This window comes from Cydia splendana, chromosome 26 (genome assembly GCF_910591565.1).
Source record: "Cydia splendana chromosome 26, ilCydSple1.2, whole genome shotgun sequence".
NCBI lineage: Eukaryota > Metazoa > Arthropoda > Insecta > Lepidoptera > Tortricidae > Cydia > Cydia splendana.
The window spans coordinates 547,214-571,895 of record NC_085985.1 but is presented as its reverse complement, the minus strand read 5'-3'; the positions used below and the strand labels follow the sequence as shown (position 1 = coordinate 571,895).

Here is a 24,682-nt window from a genome sequence, read left to right as displayed (position 1 = left end):
TGTTAGTAGCTCGGTACTAATTACAGCGCAGTGCAGTGCAGTTTTTTGGGCAGTTGTGTAAGTCTGTGACAACCCTACTGTGTTCTTGTGCGGTTTCGGTATTTACGCAAACAGCAAAGGCGTCGGTCCACTGTTACATTTTACACTGCAACCGTGTGCTGTGGTCTTTAAAACTCATCATTGTAAATCTCGGAATCCAGTCCGTTGAAAGCGGGAAAATAAAATGCAGATGGAATGCTCAAAATATAATTCACATAAATATAACCATGTCGTTAAAATTCCACATTATACAACAATACTTCGCCACTGGGTTACACCAAGTTATACACAATTACACATGTCATTATAATGCCTTTTACATCTAGTTTATGATTCACAAATAATGGTTTTAGTGCATAATTGTTTTCCATCGTATTTTCTCGGAAACGTTCGTATTTGTCATGCTACTTCAGTCAACCTCAGTACTTTTTGTACCAAGACTGACTGAAATAGCAAGACACGTTCGTACGTTTCCGTGAAAACACGATGGAAAACAATTATTCACTACATCTGTATTTGATTTCCTAAACGAGTTTTTCAAAATGACCTGAACTCACCTTTATTGCTAAGAGAATAAGAGCGTGCATGTCATTCTGAACACCACCCGCTTAGCTAGAGTCTAGGGCCTAGACAAGTCTGCATCGATTTTGAGAGCACACGCAGTGTAAGTGTTATTTTAAACGCAAAATTACTATGAAATTGTGACGTATAAATAACACTTGCACTGCGAGTGCTATCATTTCGCTGGCCCAATATTACAGGGTTCTTTGTTTCACTTTTATCGAACTGAAATTTGAACATTGTCATAGTGACATTAAGTCGAATTTCAACTATCTTGAAAATGTAACATAGAACCCTGTAATATTGGGGCAGCGTTTTATCGAAATCACTGCAGACTTGTCTTGGTCTAATTCTACCTCTGCTACGTTCTGTACATACTTGTCCTTTTATTTACAAATTTTAACATACATTTCGAATACATTAGCGACCATTTAGATAGTATAGAATGACAGTGACTTTATATTTAGGAGCTATTAATACTATAATGATAAAAATAATTAACAATTTCGTTACATTATGAGGTCAGTTAAAGAACAGCACCGGTGAAAACGAAAAGACTGTAGATCTAAGTTACACAGGCACCAGAAACGTATCATTATATGAAGATTGATTGTCGTTTCTACCTATATGTCTCTGGTAAATGCGGGCATAGAGGAATAAGTAAGCATAGAGTGCTCACTCCATACATCAGTTTTCTTACCAAAACGCTTATTATTTTCGTAGTCGACATCTAGCGACAAGTAGCGGATATATCAGTACTGCTGTTTGACAATAGATGTCGCGACGAACGACAACTCTAATGCTCAACAATTTTTAGCTAATAATATATGCGGGTTAGTCGGAACTCTATTTTCAACTCCTTCTGCTTAATAAATTGTAAATTGTTGAACAAAACACTTTTCATCAGTAGCGACACTAGTGGCATCTAGTGTCAAGTAGCGGTACTGATAAATCCGCTACTACGAAAATAAGCAGCGTTTTGTTAAGAAAACTGATGTACATTTCTGTATGCCGAGACCACGAAGAAAATATCAGAGATCATTTCCAAGCTTTTTTATACGCGATTAAGTCCCATTTCATTGAATAATTACTAATTAGTTTTAATAGATTGTAAAGTTTACCATTAAATGTTGCATTGAAAATTTTTACAAAGAAAACAAAGTACAGTCAAATATACACACATCATACTCAAAAATATATCCCATAGCTCTTATGTCAGCGAATTAAGCACTATGTGACATATTTTTGAGTATGATGTGTGCACACACATTTTTATTTTACACTTGACTGTACACAATCTGAACGACATTTTAAGGATATTTAATTTAATCATACATATAATTTTAATAAGGAATGTGTTAATTTATCGTTAATTCTGTTTTCATATTGCAGATACTAAAGCGACAGTTCGTTCGGCCAATCTACTATCCCCCCCGGCAGATTGTACAGTGGATAAATGATTAAAATAATGATAGTAAATTAGCCATTTGAACTGTGAATTTAGTATTTGTAAAAAACACAATTTAATATGTAGATAATAACATAATTATACACATGAATATACAAATCATTACAACATCATACATATATGACACACACACTTGCACTATGTCAGTTTCATTCGGAATACGCAAACATTGACAAATATAATTAAATACTGATAAATACTTCATTTTTACTTATTCATTACGTAATTTTGTTCGAATGTTAATTCAATAATAAAGGCGGAAGTATACCTCTATAATATCATACAGTAATATAAGTAAAGAAAGAGTGGTAACTCCATACATCAGTTTTCGTACCAAAACGCGTTATTTCGTAGTCGACATCTAGCGTCAAGTAGTGGAACTATCAGTACCCCTACTTGACACCAGATGTCACAAGTGTAGCTACTGACGAAAAATGTACTACTAAAACAATTTACAACTAATACTATAAGCAGAAGCAGTTGAAAATAGAGTTTCGAGTAACCCGGTTATAATATTAGCTGAAGATTGTTGAGGATTAGAGTTTTGTTCGCCGCGACATCTATTGTCAACTAGCAGTACTGATAAATTCCGCTACATGACGCTAGATGTCGACATATGTCGACTACAAAATAACGCGCGTTTTGGTAAGAAAACTGATGTATGGAGTTACCACTCTTTCTTTACTTATATTACTGTATGATATTATACAATAACAAGAAATGCTAATAATTAACATGCAGTCGTTTTCCCCATTAAAAATAAATACAAGTACATTTAAAGCAATATAGTAAGTACCGTAGTTTTTAACCAAAGAATTATGAATAGTAGAAGAGATATTTTATATTAATTTACTTTTAAATCATCTTTAAATACCAAATTATGATGCTTCTAACTACAATTTTTGATATTATATTACATAATAATTCATCATTTATTTTTGTATCAGTATCATTAAATAATATAAGTAAAGAAAGAGTGGTAACTCCATACATCAGTTTTCTTCGCGCGTTATTTCGTAGTCGACATCTAGCGTCAAGTAGCGGAATGTATCAGTACTGCTAGTCGACAAGAGATGTCGCAACGAACGAAAACTCTAATGCTCAACAATTTTCAGCTAATATTATAACCGGATTAACTGGAAGTCTATATTCAACCCCATTCTGCTTATAATATTAGTTGTAAATCGTTTTAGTAGTACATTTTTCGTCAGTAGCTACACTTGTGACATCTGGTGTCAAGTAGCGGTACTGATAATTCCACTACTTGACGCTAGATGTCGACTACGAAATAACTCGCGTTTTGGTAAGAAAACTGATGTACGGAGTTACCACTCTTTCTTTACTCATATTACTCTATGATTTTAGTTTCCACGCAACATTAAATATATTAGTTTTAGGATGATTACGTAAGTTATTTAGTGTTAGTATTCTTCTGTGTTTTTAGCCGCGCGATCTCTTCTCCCAGTGTGTCCATGTTTTCCTGAAAAATAATGCAATCATTAAACATACTTTACCAGTGGATTTGACAATTAGTACTAATTACGATACACATGCGAAAAATAAGGGATTCTCAACTAATGGTGATAACTCAAAAAAATCAAAATTCAAAATATATTTATTTTATAGCTTGATATAACAGAGGGGCAGTACAGTGATCCCCACACTAGGCTTAGCCTGTGACGTGGGGATCTAAGCGAAATACAAATTATTATTAAAGCTACTACATTAAAATTAAAACTAAGAATTTTTATTAAATGACTGATCCAACTAAGTACAAAAAGACTTAAGTCGGTTAAAAAGGTCTTAGTAAGTTTATAAGTAAGTGAAAGTGTTTATGTGAAGTTATGTGTGTATGTATGTGAGTATGTATGTATGAATTAGTTATGTGCGTGTAATTACCCAGTAATTATTAACTGATAAATTATAATCCTGTCAGACATCTCTATTAGCCGAACTGACATATTGAAAAAAATTAAATCTCTAGATGTTGGTAAGGGAGCAGGTCCGGACGGGATACCTGCCTCGTTTATCAGGGAGTGTGGTGAGGAGTTGAGTGCTCCTCTCTATATTTTATTTAATAAATCCCTTTGCACTGGTGTATTCCCTAATCCATGGAAGATCGCGCATATAGTGCCGATATTCAAATCTGGTGACAATTCGTCTTGTGAAAACTACAGGCCTATAAGCATATTGTCCTGTATAGCTAAACTACTTGAATCTATGGTACACACATTCCTGTTTAACCATGTCAAGCCATTCTTAGCTGATCAGCAGCATGGTTTCGTTAGTAGTAGGTCCACAGTTACTAACCTTTTAGAGTATAAGCACTATTTGTGCAACGTTTTCGCAACACGAGGTCAGGTAGACTCCATATACACAGACTTTTCGAAGGCGTTTGATAAGGTTGATCATAATATTCTCTGTCACAAGATTGAGGCCTATTATGGCATTCATGGTAGCCTTCTTCGCTGGGTTCATTCTTACCTTCAAAACAGAAGTCAGCTAGTCGCCATCAACGGGTTCCTTTCTCCTGAGCTCCCCATAACTTCGGGCGTTCCTCAAGGGTCTCACCTGGGCCCGTTGTTGTTTGTCCTATTTATAAACGATCTTGCTGATTGTTTAACATGCCCCTGCTTACTGTATGCAGACGATCTTAAAATTTTTAAATCTATTAATGATATGAGCGACTGTTTAATGTTACAAAAAGATCTTACACAGATATCAGACTGGTGTCATCGAAATCATATGTATCTAAATGTTAGCAAATGTCATGTAATCTCATTCTCGAATAAGAAGTGTAAACTCATTTATGACTATGAGCTATCGGGACAGAGTCTTGACAGGAAATCAGTCGTCAAGGATCTTGGAATACTGTTTGATGATCAACTAAGTTTTCGGCCACACTATGATTATATAGCTAGTAGGGGCAGGCAATTGTTGGGTTTTATCTGCAGAATAACCAAGGGCTTCAGGAACCCAGATAGTATGCTTGTATTGTTTTTCAGCCTGGTGAGGAGTGTGCTGGAGTATGGTTCCCCTATATGGACCCCGCATTACTCTGTACATAGCATCGCTATAGAAGCGGTACAGAAGCAATTTTTGAAAGTTCTTGCGTGTAGATTTAAACTGGGACGTACATACAGATCGTATACTAGTCGACTAATCAAGTTCAATATCCCCACACTAGAGGCTCGTCGTAAGATGTTTGACTTTTTGAATTTATATAAAATTGTACACTCAAAAATTGACTCTCCTGCACTATTATCATCCATTACCTTTAACACGCCTAGATTTAGAGGTCGTAACACTAAACTTTTCGCACTTAGAGTGTACAAAAACAACACTTCATTCTATAATCCAATCACAAGAATGTGCCGCCAATATAACGATTTAATAGCCGGGGATCATCGCGGTAGGGGCACTGATACTGATATTGATATGTTTGACCCTCACATCGCTAGGTTTAGGAAGTGCTTGGCTGGCGTCCTCTTCCCCTCTTCTCCCACTTAACTGATGACATCTGCCTTAATCCTCTAAGTTTGTTTCAGTGATGTTTAATAGTCTTTATAATGTAAAGTTCGTTACTCGTTATATTGTAATGTTTAGATAGTTATTTCTTCTCTGATATTTTTCACTGTAGCTATAGGAATATGGTGTTAATTAGTTTGTAATATTTCCGCTCAATTGTAAAACATGCTGTGTACACTTGTTTTGGATCTCGTGCTAGATTTAAGCCATAATGTGCAATTGTATTACTTACCCATGATATTGTACGATGTCTGTTTAGTGTACCTAATAAAGTAAAATAAAAATAACACGACCGAAGGCACACGACACTAGTAGCCAACTATTCGCACGTGTATCGTACAACGTTTTACAGTACATATGGCCCTTTAAATAATCGACATAGTTACGTACGACTTTTCATTAGAAAAAGCCGCGAAATTCAAATTTTCTATGGGAGATCAACCCTTTTGCGCCTACATTTTTTTTATTTACCGCCTTTTTAGGCTTCCGTACCTCAAAAGGAAAAAACAGAACCCTTATACTTTATAGGATCATTCGTGCGTCTATCTGTCTGTCTGTCCGACTTTCCCCCCCTTTATCTCCGAAACTACTGGGTTTAAAATTTTGAAAAAAATACACAATATAGTTCTTTACCTATATATGACAGGAAAACCTATTAGAAATGCAGTCAAGCGTGAACTTCATGTACGGAACCCTTGGACCGCGAGTCCGAGTCGCAATAGGCCGGTATTTTCTACTAATAAAGTGGCTGTGCCAGAGTATATTTTACATAGTTTACACGAGTAAAATTTTTATACAGTATGGTATTCACGGTGAAGTGCAAGATTGTATTGTTACCTTGAGTGTGATGTTCTTCAGTAGTGTGTCTTCCAGCACGCTCTGCAGCCGTTTGTTCATCTCCAGAGACAGTTCCAGCGACAGCCCGCCGGGGTCGCCGCCCCACAGCGCCGCCATGGCGCCGCCGCCGAACTTCGCTATCTCTTTCTGATTGTATATTGTTACCTTGAGTGTGATGTTCTTCAGTAGTGTGTCTTCCAGCACGCTCTGCAGCCGTTTGTTCATCTCCAGAGACAGTTCCAGCGACAGCCCGCCGGGGTCTCCGCCCCACAGCGCCGCCATGGCGCCGCCGCCGAACTTCGCTATCTCTTTCTGATTGTATTGTTACCTTGAGTGTGATGTTCTTCAGTAGTGTGTCTTCCAGCACGCTCTGCAGCCGTTTGTTCATCTCCAGAGACAGTTCCAGCGACAGCCCGCCGGGGTCGCCGCCCCACAGCGCCGCCATGGCGCCGCCGCCGAACTTCGCTATCTCTTTCTGATTGTATTGTTACCTTGAGTGTGATTTTCTTCAGTAGTGTGTCTTCCAGCACGCTCTGCAGTCGTTTGTTCATCTCCAGAGACAGTTTCAGCGACAGCCCGCCGGGGTCTCCGCCCCACAGCGCCGCCATGGCGCCGCCGCCGAACTTCGCTATCTGTTTCTGATTGGATTGTTACCTTGAGTGTGATGTTCTTCAGTAGTGTGTCTTCCAGCACGCTCTGCAGGCGTTTGTTCATCTCCAGAGACAGTTCCAGCGACAGCCCGCCGGGGTCTCCGCCCCACAGCGCCGCCATGGCGCCGCCGCCGAACTTCGCTATCTCTTTCTGATTGTATTGTTACCTTGAGTGTGATGTTCTTCAGTAGTGTGTCTTCCAGCACGCTCTGCAGTCGTTTGTTCATCTCCAGAGACAGTTCCAGCGACAGCCCGCCGGGGTCGCCGCCCCACAGCGCCGCCATGGCGCCGCCGCCGAACTTCGCTATCTCTTTCTGATTGTATTGTTACCTTGAGTGTGATGTTCTTCAGTAGTGTGTCTTCCAGCACGCTCTGCAGCCGTTTGTTCATCTCCAGAGACAGTTCCAGCGACAGCCCGCCGGGGTCGCCGCCCCACAGCGCCGCCATGGCGCCGCCGCCGAACTTCGCTATCTCTTTCTATCAAAAGTTAATGTAATATGTCAGTAACAGTGCTGGCGAAGCGAAAAGAGCGTACAGAGACGGATTGTTAAAGTAAATTATGTAGCCACTGTAAATTTACTGCCATCTTTCGACGGAACATAAAACTGTTAGAACGCCATTTGACTTTGATCCTTATTTTTTTCACTGATATGTGTTAACTTGTTAAATATTAATATTAACGCCATCTACTCGACTGTAGGCCAAAGGTATGGTGCAATCTTTTCGAGCGATGGCGCCATAACCTTCAGCCTACTCTCGAGTAGATGGCGTTAATATTAATATTTAACAAGTTAACACATATCATTGAAAAAAATAAGGATCAAAGTCAAATGGCGTTCTAACAGTTTTAATAGTCTGTCGAAAGATGGCAGTAAATGTACTGTAGCTACATAATTTACCATGACAGTAACTCTATTTCAAATTCTCTTTGGTGCTGGTAAAAACCGTCCACATCTGGCGTCGCTGGAGTGATACGGTCGGTGCCCCAACTTAAGTACCCATGTTGCCGGAGTTAGGGAACAGACTATACACGGTGGCTAAAAAATAACTGCATTCCCGTTGCCAGGGAGGTTTTGGGATTATACTGAGCAACTTTTACTATGGGACCAACCCTGAAATCGCAAAAAAAACTTGGCTGTTTCATACATTTTGGCTGGTCCATTTTCTATGGGAGGGTAAATATTTTTTTCGCGATTTCGGGGTTGGTCCCATAGTAAAAGTTGCTCAGTCCCAAAACCTCCCTAGCAACGGGAATGCACTTATTTTTTTTGCCATCCTGTATAAGTACTGTAGCTACTATTTTAGCCGCGTAACCTGATGACGCGGGTTCGATCCCGGCCTCGGCCACCGGCGGACTTAGTAATTTTTTCTTTACGATATAACCGCCTTTATAAAATGTACGGGCCTGATTTTGTTAAATTATGTTTTATCCCTTTCTTACAAATATGTAAGTTAAAATGACAGACAAAGACAAACGATTATTAGCTAATCGAGGTTTGTAGCGCGTTCATGTAGGTTTGTATATACGGTACAAATTGACCAGTTTTCAATAAATTTGAGTATAGCCAGGCGTGGCTCACTCCGCGATTTCGTCGCTCTGCTACAGGTAGCTAAAAGTACATCCGTTCCACACCAATTTTGGTGGCTAGCCATAAGCCGCGCGTGGCGCTGTCGCCACCTAGCGGCCATATCTGTCCTGATAGTAACAGACGCGCTTTGTTAGAGAGTGAGTCTTCTGTACCTAGTACTATTATTTATTCTGTGGTATAGCAGTAATTATGTCTGATACTCACCTTGGTTAACCTCCGAGGCGGCTATCAATGTTAGTGCAGCGTGAATGTTAATAACATTATTTTACAAAGTAGTATGCAAGTTATTATGCTAAATACTTTTAAATACAAGTCATAAATAGATACTGTTGTTATTCGTATAACATACATATATGTAAAAGGAGAAAAGCTATATTAAAAAAACCGGACAAGTGCGAGTCGGACTCGCCCACCGAGGGTTCCGTACTTTTTAGTATTTGTTGTTATAGCGGCCACAGAAATACATCATCTGTGAAAATTTCAACTGTCTAGCTATCACGGTTCATGAGTTACAGCCTGGTGACAGACGGACAGTGGACACTTATACTCTGTATCTTTAGGTATTTAAAAAAGAGTAAACAAAATCTACCCTCAAATGGCTTCTTAAGCCGGTTAAGATAGATGAAAACATTACATGATCAAATAATGTAGGTTTAAGCAAAAAGAATAGATAGTATAGAGGGGTCCTGTCATTGTAAATTTTGTAGTCACTGTAAATTTACTGCCATCTATCGACACACGACTAAAACTCAAAATAAAAACGCATAAAGTTATCAAAAAATGTATATATATGGATAAATGATTTTATTATTTTTATATCATTTTGATCCATGTTCATTCACTGATATCTATGTGTTAAAATTGTTAAATATGAAACGGTGTCGTCACGCCATCTAGCCGAGGATAGGCTAAAGGTGTGTGCGACATCTATTCGAGAATGACTTTTACTTGAATTCCGAGGCACGTTTTTTCCTTACACTTTATACGTCTTATACGAAGTTACATATGTCTTTGGTTTAAGTCAGGTCGTTCAGTGACAGTACCAGGTGGTTTTGTATTTAGTTGGTGAATCAATAAATGTTATAACTACCCGAAAATGTACAAAATATTTATTTACTTTTATTTAAGTACCTAAAGATACAGAGTATAGTAGTAGGGTCCCGTTTTTACCCTTTGGGTACGGAACCCTAAAAAGAAAATATGTAAAAGTTACTGCCTCTTGACACCAGTACACCGCACTATTGAATTTAAAAATACTACGATTTTCCATTTTTCTGTCCAAAATTGTTTCGCAAAGTTTTTTTATGGGGCCCACTGATTAACAGTCTGCCGGACGATACCGTCCGGCCTGTCAGTTAGAACAAAATTTTGACAGTTCCGAACAACTGACAGGCCGATACCGTCCGGCGGACTGTTAATCAGTGGGCCCCTTTAGGCTATTGAGAATATAGTAGAAGCTAACTTGAACCGTATTACAAGTAAGTAAAGCATGGTTTACCTTGTTGGAGTCGCTGGCGGTGGAGGCGAGCGCCTGCGCCGGCAGGTTGGGCAACAGATGCCGGAGAAGACGAGACTGCAACCGAATACAACCAGATTACCCCATCGATTCTGAATGAGTACTCAATGTGAAGTCATGTGATCTTTTCTACCTATTAATACATTTTTTTTTTTTTTTATTATTGAGAAACAAACAGTCTTAAAATAAACATATGAACAACTTAGCTAGTAGCTACAAATTAATTTCGGTAATAGACCTATAGTTCCCTAATTTACAAAGATAATTTACAAATGTATAAAATTAGTGTAAACTTATAGTACCCAATTACATAAAAATAGAATAGATGTAAAAGAGAAAAGACTCAAATTACAAGTATGCGGTAATACATAAGTAGTAGTAGTGTGAAAAAAATGAAAAATGAAAAAATGTTTATTTGTTAACACAGAGGGTACAGGTGTAAAGGTTGAAGTCTTCTAGTAAGTATAAAATACTTGTGACAGAAGACTCCGCTCTTCCATAATATCTAGGGCTTAGAACTTAATTAACAAATATAGGTAATATACAATATTGTTATCTAAGAAAAAATAATATAATTAACTTATTATTGGGAATATTAACTAATTAGCTACTGCTATTTCTAATACAATTCAATTAGTTTTGTTTTGTAGTTGTAGTGTTCTACAAACACATATCGTTGAATACCTTATCTACAGTCAAGCGTGGCATATAAGCTATAATTTTAATAGACTTGTATATTCTACGTAAATGATGTAATTTATTATCTACAATTTTTGACTTTCAAAAAGTGTTCTGTAAGAATCTATTTTGAATATAAACATTATGATTATGATAAAGGGTGGTATTCCACCTGTCCAATATATTGGTCCAATGTGTATTGCGTCTCAAATTTTGCTTAATGAGAGAGTGAGCGAAGCTAAGGTCTCCGTGTCAGCTTGGGCAAAAATGCTTTCGTATCGCATTTCTTAACTGTGTTAGTGAAATTTTGTGAGGAGGCAGGTTCAATATTTTTATCCATTCAGGTTTTGAAATTTTTAAAAATGGCAGAACCTATAGTTAGTTTTTAGCATTAGAAAAAAGGTAAACAATCTTGACGTGTCTTTATATTGAAAAACACTTTTGAAAAATAAATCACGGCAAATATTGTAACAATTATGATTCATGTACGATTATTTACATTCTTTTGCGTTCATAAGTAGTAGTTATGATTTTTAAAAAGCGTTTTTTAATTAAAAGACACGTCAAGATCGTGTAGTATTTTTCTAATGCTAAAAAAAGGAACTATAGGGGGGATGAAAAGAAAGGAAACACACCTTCCCCCGCAGCTCGTCCGTCAGTTGCCTCGCGTGCTCCTCGAGGAACTCGCAGCGCTCGGCGCGCCTCGCCGCCGCTCGCTGTAGAGATACTATACGTTCTACCAGCGCTTGCCGGTCTGGTTCTCGCACCTATAAATGAATGAATTAATGAATAGGCAATATTTATTTCAGGACAAGTCCCATATTATGTTAGTAACAAATTAGGTACATACTTAAATTTAGTTTTAGTGCAAAGCAACATAAAAAAAATTTAACAAATAAAACTTAAAACTTATAACCTACCTACGTGTAGCGCGATACATGGACATGGATAAAATGTGCTGCCGAGACCATAGAGTAATTATATTATAAGTAAAGAAAGAGTGGTAACTCCTTACATCAGTTTTGTACCAAAACGCGCGTTATTTCGTAGTCGACATCTAGCGTCAAGTAGTGGAATTATGAGTACCCCTACTTGACACCATGTCATAAGTGTAGCTACTGACGAAAAATATACTACTAAAACAATTTACGACTAATATTATAAGCAGGAGTTGAAAATAGACTTCCAGTTCTTCTTCTTCTTGGTCGCATCCATCATGACTGATGATCGTGGTTGGTGGGTTTTGTTCGGGCACGAACACACTCTCGCCATCGATTCCGGTCCATCGCTTTCCTCACCACGTCATAGAATTTCTGAGATGGTTCCTCGCCTTTGAGTTGGTCAGTCCATCGTGCTGGTGAACGGCCCCGTGACCTTTTGCCATCAGTATTACCAACAACGATTAACCTTTCCAAACTTTCGTCTCCCCTTCTCATTATATGGCCAAAGTAACTTAGGAAGCGTTGTTCACAGATTGTGGACAATCGCACTTTCACGTCGCGTTCCAACAGTATGGAGTGATTCGTGCGCTTAGCTGTCCATGGTATTCTCAGCATACGCCTCCAACACCACATCTCAAAGGCATCGATCCGTTGTTTCTCTCTGCTTTTGATTGTCCACGTTTCGGCTCCATACATAAATATTGGAAATACAAGGCCTCGTACAAGTCTTATTTTAGTGTTTCTGGATATTCTCCGATTACGTCATATTTTCTGAAGCCGCGTCATGGCATCTTTAGCCATTCCTATGCGTCTTTTGATCTCCGGAACACAGCTGCCATCATTACATATCTTTGACCCCAGATATACGAACTCATCAACAGTGTCTATACCCTGGATTGTAGGAGCTGCAGACAGGCGGCCGGCGCCACTTCCAGACTTCCAGTTAATCCGGTTATATATTAGCTGAAAATTGTAGAGCATTAGAGTTTTCGTTCGCCGAGACATCTATTGTCGACTAGCAGTACTGATATATTCCGCTACTTGACGCTAGATGTCGACTACGGAATAACGCGCGTTTTGGTAACAAAACTGATGTATGGAGTTACCACTCTTTCTTTACTTATATTACTCTCTGCTGGAATGCTCATACCAATCTAACACATTTAGGTGCTTTATCTATATGGTATTAGAGGAAGGCTCAGGCTCACATATCTCAGCCAAATAAAAGATAGAGTTTCTGTCGTGTCGTACAAGGGAGGCTGGCCCAGCAAAAAGAAGAGCGATTACTCCACCAACAAGAGCATAGCTCTTAAATATTGATGATGATGATGATCTATATGGACAACTGACTTTTATTTTAACCATAGATAACTCTATTAAACTATTTTAGCTTTTAGCCACTAGCTCATTCTCGTACTTCCACTAGTCTACTTTATTTTTACCAGCTGGCGACATTACGTTAAACAAGTTATTATCTAAATAAAAATTACACTTCATTATTCTAACTAAAGAAAAAAAGACACAACACCTTGTGCAGTAATTTAGTGAAAACATTCGAGTGTTTAATCTGCAAAAGAAAGTTTTTACTTAAAATACTATATTACCGTAGTGGATGGGGGAGACTCCTTGGAAGCGTGAATAAAACATAAATAAACTTAATACCTATGTTATCTATCTATCTAATACCTTTAAACGAGGAATTCTTGTTTATTTATATATATATTTCGGGGATCTTGGAAACGGCTCTAACGATTTCGATGAAATTTGCTATATCGGGGTTTTCGGGGTCGAAAAATATATCTAACTAGGTCTTATCTCTGGGAAAACGCGCATTTATATATTTATATGTTCATACGCGAGGTTTATATGTTTTCCGAACAAAGCTCGGTCGCCGAGATATTATTTTTTAAGGAGGAGACGCAGAACGATTTTTACACATTAATTAATTGTACAACGGGACTTAATAGCGTATTTAAGTTTTAAGATTTACCTCCGACGTTTCGAGGACGGCGCTGTCCCCGCGGTCTCGGAGAAGACTGGCTCAAGTTGACATCGACATCTTCAAGCCGCGCGAGTTTTTTAAACTACCCGCATTTGGTCTTGTTTATCCGTTCGTAAAACTTAAATACGCGATTAAGGGCCAGTCGCACCAACCACATTTGACAGAATGATCAACGTAAAGCGCCCCGGCACTTTACTATGAAACTTTCCATACATAGAAATTTAGCGAACTCTTTAACGATACGAACAGTTTGGCGCAGCCGACCCTAAGTCCCGTTGTACAGTCGCCATCAGATATATCGGAGCAGCCGAGGTGCTCAAAAATATCTGAACACGCACTCTAGCGCCTTGACAATAGAGGCGTGTTCAGATATTTGTGAGCGCCTCAGCCGCTCCGATATATCTGATGGTGACTGTACAATAGAATAAGATACAGACTACATAGTGTACAGTCACCTGCAATAATATGTTACTCTTCGAAGGCCGCAAAAATATGTGACACGCTCTTATGGCTCTACAAATAAGATCGCGTCAGATATTTTTGCGTCCTTCGATGTGTAACATATTATTGCAGGTGAGTGTACAAGTGTGACAGCTCGCACCTGTACGTCCGGCAGCGTCCCCTCGTCGTGCCCGTCGACTCGGCCGCTGTCCTCGTGCGTCGCGCTCTCGCCGCTGCTGAGCGACGTCACCGAACCTGATATAACAATATCCAAACAATTACATCCATAGGAAAGTCAATGGCTTTTGACTACAAATGGGGATATATTTAATTACATATATGGGTTTACCGCGATATAATTTCATTGTCTTTCCGTGACCACAGCTGGTGCGACTCAGCTGAAACGTCGGAATTTAAGGTAAAAACAATGAAATTATATCGCGGTAGACCCGTTTGTGTAATTAAATATGTGTACAAAACGCGAGAGTTTAAAGTGTTATAGAAAAGGGGATGAAAAATACCACAGAGGGATCAAAGCAAAAAAGCTTGAGAAATCTTTAAGGCTCGTCTTCACGTTGGGCCAACGCCAACGAGGGACGCAGCCATGCGGTAGAATGAGATAGCAATATCACTTGCTCCCTCGAACGCATAAATGCGCCCCTCGTTGGCGTTGGCCCAACGTGAAGAGGAGCCTTTAGGTATAAAACGAGAACAAATTAAATAAAAGTGCAGCTCTCTAAGGCTGCGTTTCCACCAGAGTTGTATAAGAATGCGTAGCGAGAGGAGTGTTTGTTAAGAACCAATAGAATCAGTGCACGCTGAGCGGGGTAGGCGAATGAAGTGAGTGAATTACGCATCCTCTACATCTCCGGTGGAAACGCAGCCTAAGCGCCACTTGCACCATCCCACTAACCCGTTAAACCGTTAACCCAGTGTCAAATTGTGCTGGTAACCATGGTAACTCCAGGTTTAACCGGTTAACCCCGGATTGGCGGGATGGTGCAAGTGCCGTTCACTTGTTAAGAGGGTAAGTAGGTGGCGTGTGATGTATTACCTGTGCGTGTGGAGGGCTGCGTGGGAGGCTGCTTGGCTTCTAACGCCTCCACGCGTTTCAGCGCGCGCGCCAATTCGCGGTTCAGCTCCTAAGACATATTACATTACATAAATATTACCATAGAGAAATATAGTAAGTCCAAAGAGGATTTGAAGAAGAGAGTTACTGTCATGGTAAATTATGTAGCTACAGTTCATTTACTGCCATCTTTCGACAGAAGATTAAACCTGTTTGAACGCCATTTGACTTTGATCCTTATTCTTTAACAAATATGTGTTAACTTTTTAAATATTAATATTCACGCCATCTATTCGACTATAGGCCAAAGGTATGGTTCCATGTTTTCGAGCGATGGCGCCACGACCTTCAGCCTATGCTCGAGTAGATGGCGTGAATATTAATATTTAAAAAGTTAACACATATCACTTAAAGAATAAGGATCAAAGTCAAATGGCGTTCTAACAGTTTTATGTTCTGTCGAAAGATGGCAGTAAATTTACAGTGGCTACATAATTTACTTTGACAATCCGTCTCTATAGACTTTATTCTCTTTGGTAAGTCTTATATTGTTGAGCATTAGAGTTTCCGGTCGGTGCTACATCTATTGTCACTTGACAGTACTACTGCTACTTAAAGTACTGATAATTCCGCTACTCGATGCTAGATGTCGACTATGAAAATACTAATATTTTTGGTACCAAAACTGATGTATGGAGTGAGCACTCTTGTCTTAATCGACCTATACTTCGTTTTTTTTTTTTTTTTTAGCATTAGAAAACGACTACGTAAATTTGACGTGTCTTTTAATTGAAATACGTGTTATAAAAAATCAGTAACTATAACTTATGAAAGCAAAGTAATGTAAATAGTCGTATATGGTTCATAATTGTTACAATATTTGCCGTGACTATTTTTCAAAAGTGTTTTTCAATATAAAGACACGTCAAGATTGTTTACCTTTTTTTCTAATGCTAAAATACGAACTATAGTCCCACGGCACAGAATAAATAATAGTACTGCCGTACAGAAAGGAAACTTCCTACAAAACCGAAGTTTGACAGCGGTTCAGGGTCGAATCATGCTATCCCTTTCTAATATATGGCACTATCCCTTTCGGCTATTTAGGGTTGTCAAAATTCAAGTGATTATCTTATCTGTGGTTGTGCACGCACAAGGAAGTCAAGTGGTGCCAACCCTAATAATTGCTCGGAGCAATGCTGAGCCGAGCGGAGCCGAGTTTGACCGATCTCAGGAGTTTCGCACCCCTGCCCACGGTAAGCTCAACAAGGGTTGTGTTGTGAGACTTGTGAGATCAGTATCGCCGTTATACGCGCCACCAGCATGTGCATCCGAGGCACACGCCACCGGTTAAAGTCCACTGCCAGGTGGCTTGGGTTCGACGACGGCGCCGCCCTTCCACACATCGACTGAAACCCCTTTTCTACCCTACCTATGTACAGTCACCTGCAATAATATGTTACACAACGAAGGCCGCAAAAACATCTGACTCGATCTTATTTGTAGAGCCATAAGAGCGTGTCACATATTTTTGCGGCCTTCGAAGAGTTACATATTATTGCAGGTGACTGTACCCTTTTGCCTATGTATTATGATTGTTATGATTTTTATTACTATATTAAAATATAATTATGTTACAAATGAAATGTAAGGTACTTAAAGCCTGACAACAGTTTATTTAACCCTGAGATAGTGTCGCTGCAAACAGCTTACGTATGGCAATAATGTGCGTACGTCATGTCACAGAATAATTAATAGTACTATCGTACAGAAAGGAAACTTCCTACAAAAACGAAGTTTGACAGCGGTTCAGGGTCGAATCATGATGTCTCTTTCTAATATATGGCACTATCCCTTTCGGCTATTTAGGGTTGTCAAAAATCAAGTGATTATCTTATCTGTGGTCGTGCACGCAAAAGGAAGTCAAGTGGTGCCAACCCTAATAATTGCTCGGAGCAATGCTGAGCCGAGCGGAGCCGAGTTTGACCGAAGTCAGGAGTTTCGCACCCCTGGTCATGTATAGTCGGAGTAGTGGGCATTGGCTTCATGTTGATACTCGTATAATGTCAAAACATTGCTTACAGAGAATTCGGTTCTTTCAATTTACCTATTCCTCAAAATCTGATTCTAAATATTCAATATATATATATATTCTTCGTTTTCTGACTCTGACGAAGTCTGATTTTCATCAGATGTTGTGTCGCTTTCAACCACCAACCTCGATTATAAAACGTTCAGTTTCCAATTCGATTATAGGATTTTTATCGTCGATCTACATAAACCTTAAATGAAATATTAAAGTTTAAACCAAACAACTAACCAGTTCAATAAAACCGCACTATAAAATGTCAATACCGGTCATGTCAACAACCAACTTCAAAACATTGTTTATTGGAATATTTGGAATGCTATGTAATCCTTCGTCTTTTTTAAGCTGTAAGTATTTGATTGCATTCACTACAATTTATCCGCATCTCTGGTATTTTTTTTTTGCATTTTTGTAATAAAACCGTTTATATTTGAATATATTCGTAGATATTTTCCGTTTGTTTACATCGGTGACATTCGATGACATCCAACGTTCGTTGTCAAAGAGTACTTGTTGCCAGTAAAAGAAATTAGTACCATTGAAAATCCGCAAAATGGCGAGGGTCAAATAAACTGTTGTCAGGCTTTACAATAGTTATTTGTTTTACAAGGGGGCAAAGTTGTTGTTTAACCGCTCGTGCTAATATTGATACCCGGGCAAGCGAAAGATTCCAAAATTGAATCACGAGCGTAGCGAGTGGTTCGAAAAATGGAATCTTGAGCGTTGCGAGGGTTTCGAAGCACGAGGGTTAAACAAAATTTGCCCCCGAGTGTAACACAAAATTTTTCACCACACCAACCCGAACCAAATATTAAACGTAAAATATCAAACAAAATCAAACCAAATCAAATCCAAATGAATGTTATTAAACATTTATCATCCAAAATTTTCATTTAAAAGTCAATTCTACCAGCAGACATAAGAAAACAACTCAAAAATTGCATTTCATTACTTTGCCTCACATGTGAATAAAATGCAACTTTGCTATCAGTTTTTGAAGCGCAAAGTAAGCCTTTCCGAGCTGGTGTGGTGAAAATTTATTTTTGTATGTTGTTACATATACATGTAATGATCAATAATTAAATAACTAAGTCACATTTGTGAAAAACAGAAATAAATGCCCTTGCTGGGTTTCGAAACCTTCGAACCCAGGACCGCCGGCTAAGTAGGCAGGGCAGGACGCTACAAGGCCCTTTTTAGGGCTCCGTAGTCAACTAGAAACCCTTATTTATAAATGAATAGAGTAAAAGCAAAATTGTTTCTTAGTCAAATTATTTTAAAATACGGATGTGCAAGTTGCGGAAAGTTTCCAAAGAGTTGGAAAAATTCTCGGAAATTTCTTGAAAACACAGAGATATAAGAAATTTCAATTTTATGTTTCGGAAGCTTTCAATCCGTACAAAAATGGGAGAAGTTACTGAAACATTCCTGTGTGGAAAATTTCGCAATTTTGGAAAGTTTCTTCCGGCACATCAGTATTTTAAAATAGTTTTTACTAGGGAAACGTACCTTGACCTGGCTGGCGTGTTTCTTCTTGAGCACGCCGTTCTCGCCCTTCTCCCACTCGAGCTGTTTGGCCGCCTCCGCCGCCTCCTCTTGTAACTCCGCCACCTAAACAAACATTTTATTTAGTGTTAGACCACGAAAAGTCTGCAGCGATTTTGGTAGCCCACGCAGTGCAAGTGTTATTTAAACGTCATCATTTCATAGAAATTTGACGTTTAAAATAACACTTGCACTGCGTGGGCTACCAAAATCGCTTCAGACTTTTCTTGGTCTAACTCTATTTACTTTAATTTATATGACACAAAAGCAAACCTATCGTACACCATACATGAGTAAATTGACTGGTAAAGAAGGTTACTCTTTACCAGTCAATTTACTCATGGAAAATTCAGTGTTTTGTAACAAACTTCAAAACAGTTCTCATCCATCGGATCCAACCGTCCGTCACCGTTAAAACGTTCGCTAAATTTCATAGTTCACAGCTGATTGCCTTTGATCAGCCCGTCGATTATGATTGGTGCAAGTGGTGCAACTGACAACTGACCCAAAGTGTCTGTCTGTCTGTTACAGCTAATGTACTCCGAAATTCTTGGACCGATTGAGTTGAAATTTGGTGCAATTTAGTTATTTAAGAAACTAGATGAAAATTCTGAAACCACTGAGCCTACAAAATAAAATATATTATTTTTCTTTTCCTACCTTTCTCGCGAGCACCCGGCTCTCCTTGTGTCTCCTTTCCACCTCCTCTGCGAGCGAAGTCTGCAGTTTACCCACTTCTACTTCAAGCTCTGAGATGCGTTCGCGAAGTGCAGAGTTATCTGCACTTAATGCAGAGGCCTGGAAACAATAGGATTTTTTAATTTTATCTACACATACAGGGTAATTTCATAAAGCGCTGGTGGCCTAGCGGTAAGAGCATGCGACTTTCAATCTGGAGGTCGCGGGTTCAAACTCCGGCTCGTACCAATCAGTTTTCCGGAACTTATGTACGAAATATCATTTGATATTAGCCAGTCGCTTTTCGGTGAAGGAAAACATCGTGAGGAAACCGGACTAATCCCAATAAGGCCTATTTTACCCTCTGGGTTGGAAGGTCAGATGGCAATCGCTTTCGTAAAAACTAGTGTCTACGCCAATTCTCGGGATTAGTTGTCAAGCGGACCTCAGGCTCCCATGAGCCGTGGCAAAATGCCGGGATAACGCGAGGAAGATGATGATGACAGGGTAATTTCGAAATGTACGCATTCCTTTAACCCTTTGAACGCCACAATAAATGATTTCTGAGTAGTTGCAGAAAAATTAACTTTAACAACAATGTTGATAATTTATAATTTGCTCAGTCCCCTCATGGGCCACCAAAAAATGTAATCAAATCACCCCGCAACCCGGTAACGTGATTGTGCTGGTGCTCCGTTCAGCGTTGTTTGAAGACAAATTTTCGCTGCGCCAAAACGAATCCAACTGATGTACGAAAATCTATATGGAAAGCGTCTTTGCTTTATTGATTTTATACATTTTTTTTAATGAATTTAGATTTTTTTGCATGAAACGAATAATGTTAAAGTATCTTCTTTGAAATGTAAAAGTGAATGAAATATACCTGATCGTCGGTGTGTTGTCTCTGCTGCTGTATGGCAACATGTTGCGCCGTCAGTCTGGCCGCATGTTCTAGCGCGGCTGCCTCGCGTCGCGCGCACGTCTCTGCCCGCGCTCGCTCGCGGCCTAGGGCTTCTTCCGCGGCGGCTGCTCGTTCCGTTTCCCTATCAAAATGATATTATTAGGTTATATTACAAGAAAAACGAAAGTTATACAATTAATAATAGAAAGTATATAATTATTCAAAAATTCAAAATTATTCAAAAAAATTATTTCAAAATTATTTATTTGGTATCTAGGTGGATTTATACAATAATTTGTGGTGGATACCTCCTGTTAAGTATAGCAATACTTGTGTTAGGAGGAACCGCTCCTTCCAAACGGAGTGATTCAGGTTTAATACCAGATACATATTATAATTGGTACATAGTTGTTATTTTTACAATAACTATAACTATACCTATAGCTAATTCATATAAGTATTTTATTTTATTTTTTTATTATATTTTTACAATTCAATATTCAGAGATTTGTAATAAATTATACATACAGGGAAAAATATTGTTCAAGTTAGTTTGTTATAATTACAATTACAAATTCATAATTTAAATTTTTAATTTATAATTACAATCAAGAATTAATTCGTAGGTATACTTTATCCTTATACTAATTATTAACTATGAATGCCACGCCTCTCATGCGCGGCGCGACGTTTGTGGCGGTCACAGGGTTAACTAACAATTCCTGAATCTGAAACTAGTAGGAAATCTGAGTGTTGCCAATAATATTTTATGTCCCTTTTAAGGGCCCTTACAGCCGAGCGACAGTACGCCAGCGACCGCCCGCGACAGCAATCGGCGGTCATCGGCGACTGTCGCCGATACGCCGCGACGATCGCTATCGTGTCGCAGCGCGCAGTCGTCGATGTGTGTGTGTGTGATGTGTGTATGTAGTAGACTACACATCGACGAGTGCGCGCTGCGACATCAGCGATCGCCGCGGCGTATCGGCGACGGCCAGCCGCAGCTGGCGACGGTCGCCGATGATCGCCGATTGTGGTCGCGGGCGGTCGCTGGCGTACTGTCGCTCGTCTGTAAGGGCCCACGGCCAAGAGTTGGGTGGGTCGCAGCCTAGTCAACTTCAGGAACCACTGCTATAGGGAAACGTGAAAGTAACTATGAACGGGACAGGCTCAGAATTAGAGATGCCACGAACATTCGGTAACTATTCGGTATTCGGCCTATTCGGCCACTTTGCCGAATATTCGGTATTCGGCCGAATGTTGGCTATTATTCGGCCGAATACCGAATATCTGTTGCACCTACCTAAAATGAAAAATTACACAAAAAAATAACCAAAAACTAGGTATATTTAACATTTAAAATGTATTCTTGGAAAGTAGTTAAATACGAAGGCACGTTTTTGAGCATTTGATGATTACTAAATATTAGTAAATATTTTATTTATATCATGGGTCTGATTTGATTGACTTTAACTAAATTCATTAATTCTGCTCAACATAAAAATATATCTTAGCAAACGTTGTGCTTTATTGGCGAACAGTTTTCATAATAATTGTGACTCAAAATGTTCTCATGTCATGCCGAATATTCGGTATTCGGCCGAGAGAGGGGCCGAATATTCGGTATTCGGCCAAACTCACTATTCGGGGTATCTCTACTTAGAATAACACTAAACGACACCACTATACCTGTGGAGTTGTGCACTGAGCGTATCGGCGAGTGCGGCTTGCGCCCTTAGAGCCGCTAGCTCCGCCGCCTCCTCTTCTAGCCGCGCGTTATGAGCTTTCAGCCTCTCGATCTGAAATAACATTCATCGTTAAATCCGATACCCAACTGTGAAATCGACAATTTTTGTAAGCTTGTTATGTCTTGCTGTATAAAGGTGGCGACTGCTTGGTGAAAAACGTTCATAAATCAAGTCATACGTACCTATACTTTTTTTTAATTTACCACTCCAAAAAGGTGTCTCGACTTACAGGTTGAATAAGCGCTGCCGACTTGAAATATTCATTATACAACTCCCGAGAGAACCGAAATATTAATTTTTAGAGCACTCTACAAAACTTTGTTCACGGTGCTCTTATGGGATCACTTCGGTCTTGCAAATCGGTTAAATGCGTTTTTCTCAAAGACCGTTTGATGTAGGTACCTAAAATTTGGAATAGTTATGGCAAGTACCATCACTAACACTGTGAATAAGTCAAAACTGCTTATTTCTGATTTTAGGGGGAAATTTAGGGGGTTGAGAGGGGTAGCTTGAATTTTTTTTTATTTGTAAGAATCGTGTGGGGTACCATTAGAAAGCTTGCAAAAAATTGAGTCGATGGACTGATTTTGACTTCATTTTAGAGTGCAATAGTTTCGATAAAAAATGCATTTAAAGTTGCAAGTTTTCATACAAAAATTTTCACCTCTGTCCTGGCGATTTTCGCGAAAACTATAGGTAACAGGCAGCTGACCAGTCAATACCCAACTTAAAGAAGCATGGAGACGGCGGGAAAATTATCAGCTTAACTTTATCTTTATTAGTTTTTCAACTGCAGCCTGATCTTTGGTTGCTAAGGGCTAGCTAACTGATGCTTACACTGGTCATTTCATATTAGGAAGTAGTTTTAGCGAGAAAGATCCTTAGTTAAAACTTTGGCATTGAAATTTATGACTTATGTCTTTGATACAAAGTTTAATTCTGCTTGCTTATTTTTGTGGGATATTTTTTTTTCTTCTGAATAGCCTACTATAAGTATGAGAGAGATCTACAAAATACAACCTTATTATATTGCAAATAAGTTTAAATTTCGAACGGGCTTTCCAACCAATTGACTATCTCAATGTGCCCAGTAAGAATCATATTTATACTTGGTCAAGCAGATCTTGTCAGTAGAAAAAGGCGGCAAATTTGAAAAATGTAGGCGCGAAGGGATATCGTCCCATAGAAAATTTGAATTTCGCGCCTTTTTTTACTGACAAGATTAGCTTGACCGTCTATATTATTGCAGTTTATCTGAAAAAATTCAAATTGAGAATTCCGTTCTTCACTGTCGTTGTGTTTTTTTTTCACAATAGAGCACATAGAGTTAGTAAGGCGTATAGAGAAAGGGAACGGTGCTCTGAACACCGTAGTCTTGACTTCGTGCTTGGCCAATTATTAAATTTCGTATCTATGATGACACAATACAAAATGAGTAAAAGTCGTATCTTTGATTTTACCTCAGCCAAGTTACTGGTATTACTGGCGACAGCCGCATCTCGCTCCTTCACGGTGCTGTCGAGTTGTTGGGTGGTGTGAGCGAGACGCCGCTCCAGCGACTCGCGCTCGTGACGACACAGGATCAGAGCTGCCATGCTTTCCTTCAACTCGGTCTCTGAAATATAAATAATTGGTTAAACCTTCAGAAATATCAACGCACTGTCAAAACTATTCAACATTTGTTTGTCAAATATGTTTCCCGCGTGTGTAAGATATCGTCAGGCAATTCGTCTGTGGAATGATCACCCTTTCCCTATAAGGCAAGAATTAGAATGAGAATAGGGTATTTGACATTTTTTTATGAATGGTATCAGTCGATCAGGTTTGTTTTGAGGATCAAATGTCTGTATGGGATCCATTGTCTTAAAGCAACACAAAAGTCACAAATGATGGTCAAAGTCTGGCACCCGCACTTTACTGACGAAACGCTTCTAACAAAATGGTAATACATCGTGACGTCACCATGTAACGTTAGAAGCCGTTTCGATGTATGGAAAACAAGGAAATTGCGATTTTGTCGGTGAATTATTGCGTTTATGTATATTGTTGCTATACAATATTTTTTTAATAAAATGTAAGGAATCGAATGGTACCATTATTTTTTTTCCTATTTTTTTTTAACTTTTTCTTGTATTTTATTATTATTCCCATATATTTGTTAAGTTTCCGATGTATTGTGATAAATTGCTAATTTTCTATCTATATAACCAGATTTAGTTATTTTATTTTTATTTTATTGAATAGGTCTGCCAACAGCGGTTACAATGATACATTGTTAGGTATAGGTACATTCGATATATGTCTTAAGTTTAATGCACAGCTAATTATAGGCACACACCACATGTGTAGACTTAAAGTTAAATTAATAAGATTAAGAAACTAAATAAAATAGGAAACGG

At 38.9% G+C, this 24,682-nt stretch overlaps 1 protein-coding gene across 1 annotated transcript in view; it reads right to left on the bottom strand.

The window, feature by feature from the left end:
• Positions 1–7,224: 7,224 nt before the first annotated feature.
• LOC134803603 (coiled-coil domain-containing protein 186) overlaps positions 7,225–24,682 on the bottom strand; it is a 36,959-nt gene continuing 19,501 nt past the window's right edge. The window contains exons 6-15 of the mRNA XM_063776405.1: positions 23,744–23,898; positions 22,225–22,334; positions 20,518–20,677; positions 19,617–19,754; positions 18,921–19,022; positions 15,305–15,392; positions 14,411–14,505; positions 11,502–11,633; positions 10,171–10,245; positions 7,225–7,560 (exon numbers count right to left, since the gene is read on the bottom strand). Coding sequence (XP_063632475.1) covers positions 7,225–7,560; positions 10,171–10,245; positions 11,502–11,633; positions 14,411–14,505; positions 15,305–15,392; positions 18,921–19,022; positions 19,617–19,754; positions 20,518–20,677; positions 22,225–22,334; positions 23,744–23,898 — 1,391 coding nt within the window. The remainder of the gene's footprint in view (positions 7,561–10,170; positions 10,246–11,501; positions 11,634–14,410; positions 14,506–15,304; positions 15,393–18,920; positions 19,023–19,616; positions 19,755–20,517; positions 20,678–22,224; positions 22,335–23,743; positions 23,899–24,682) is intronic.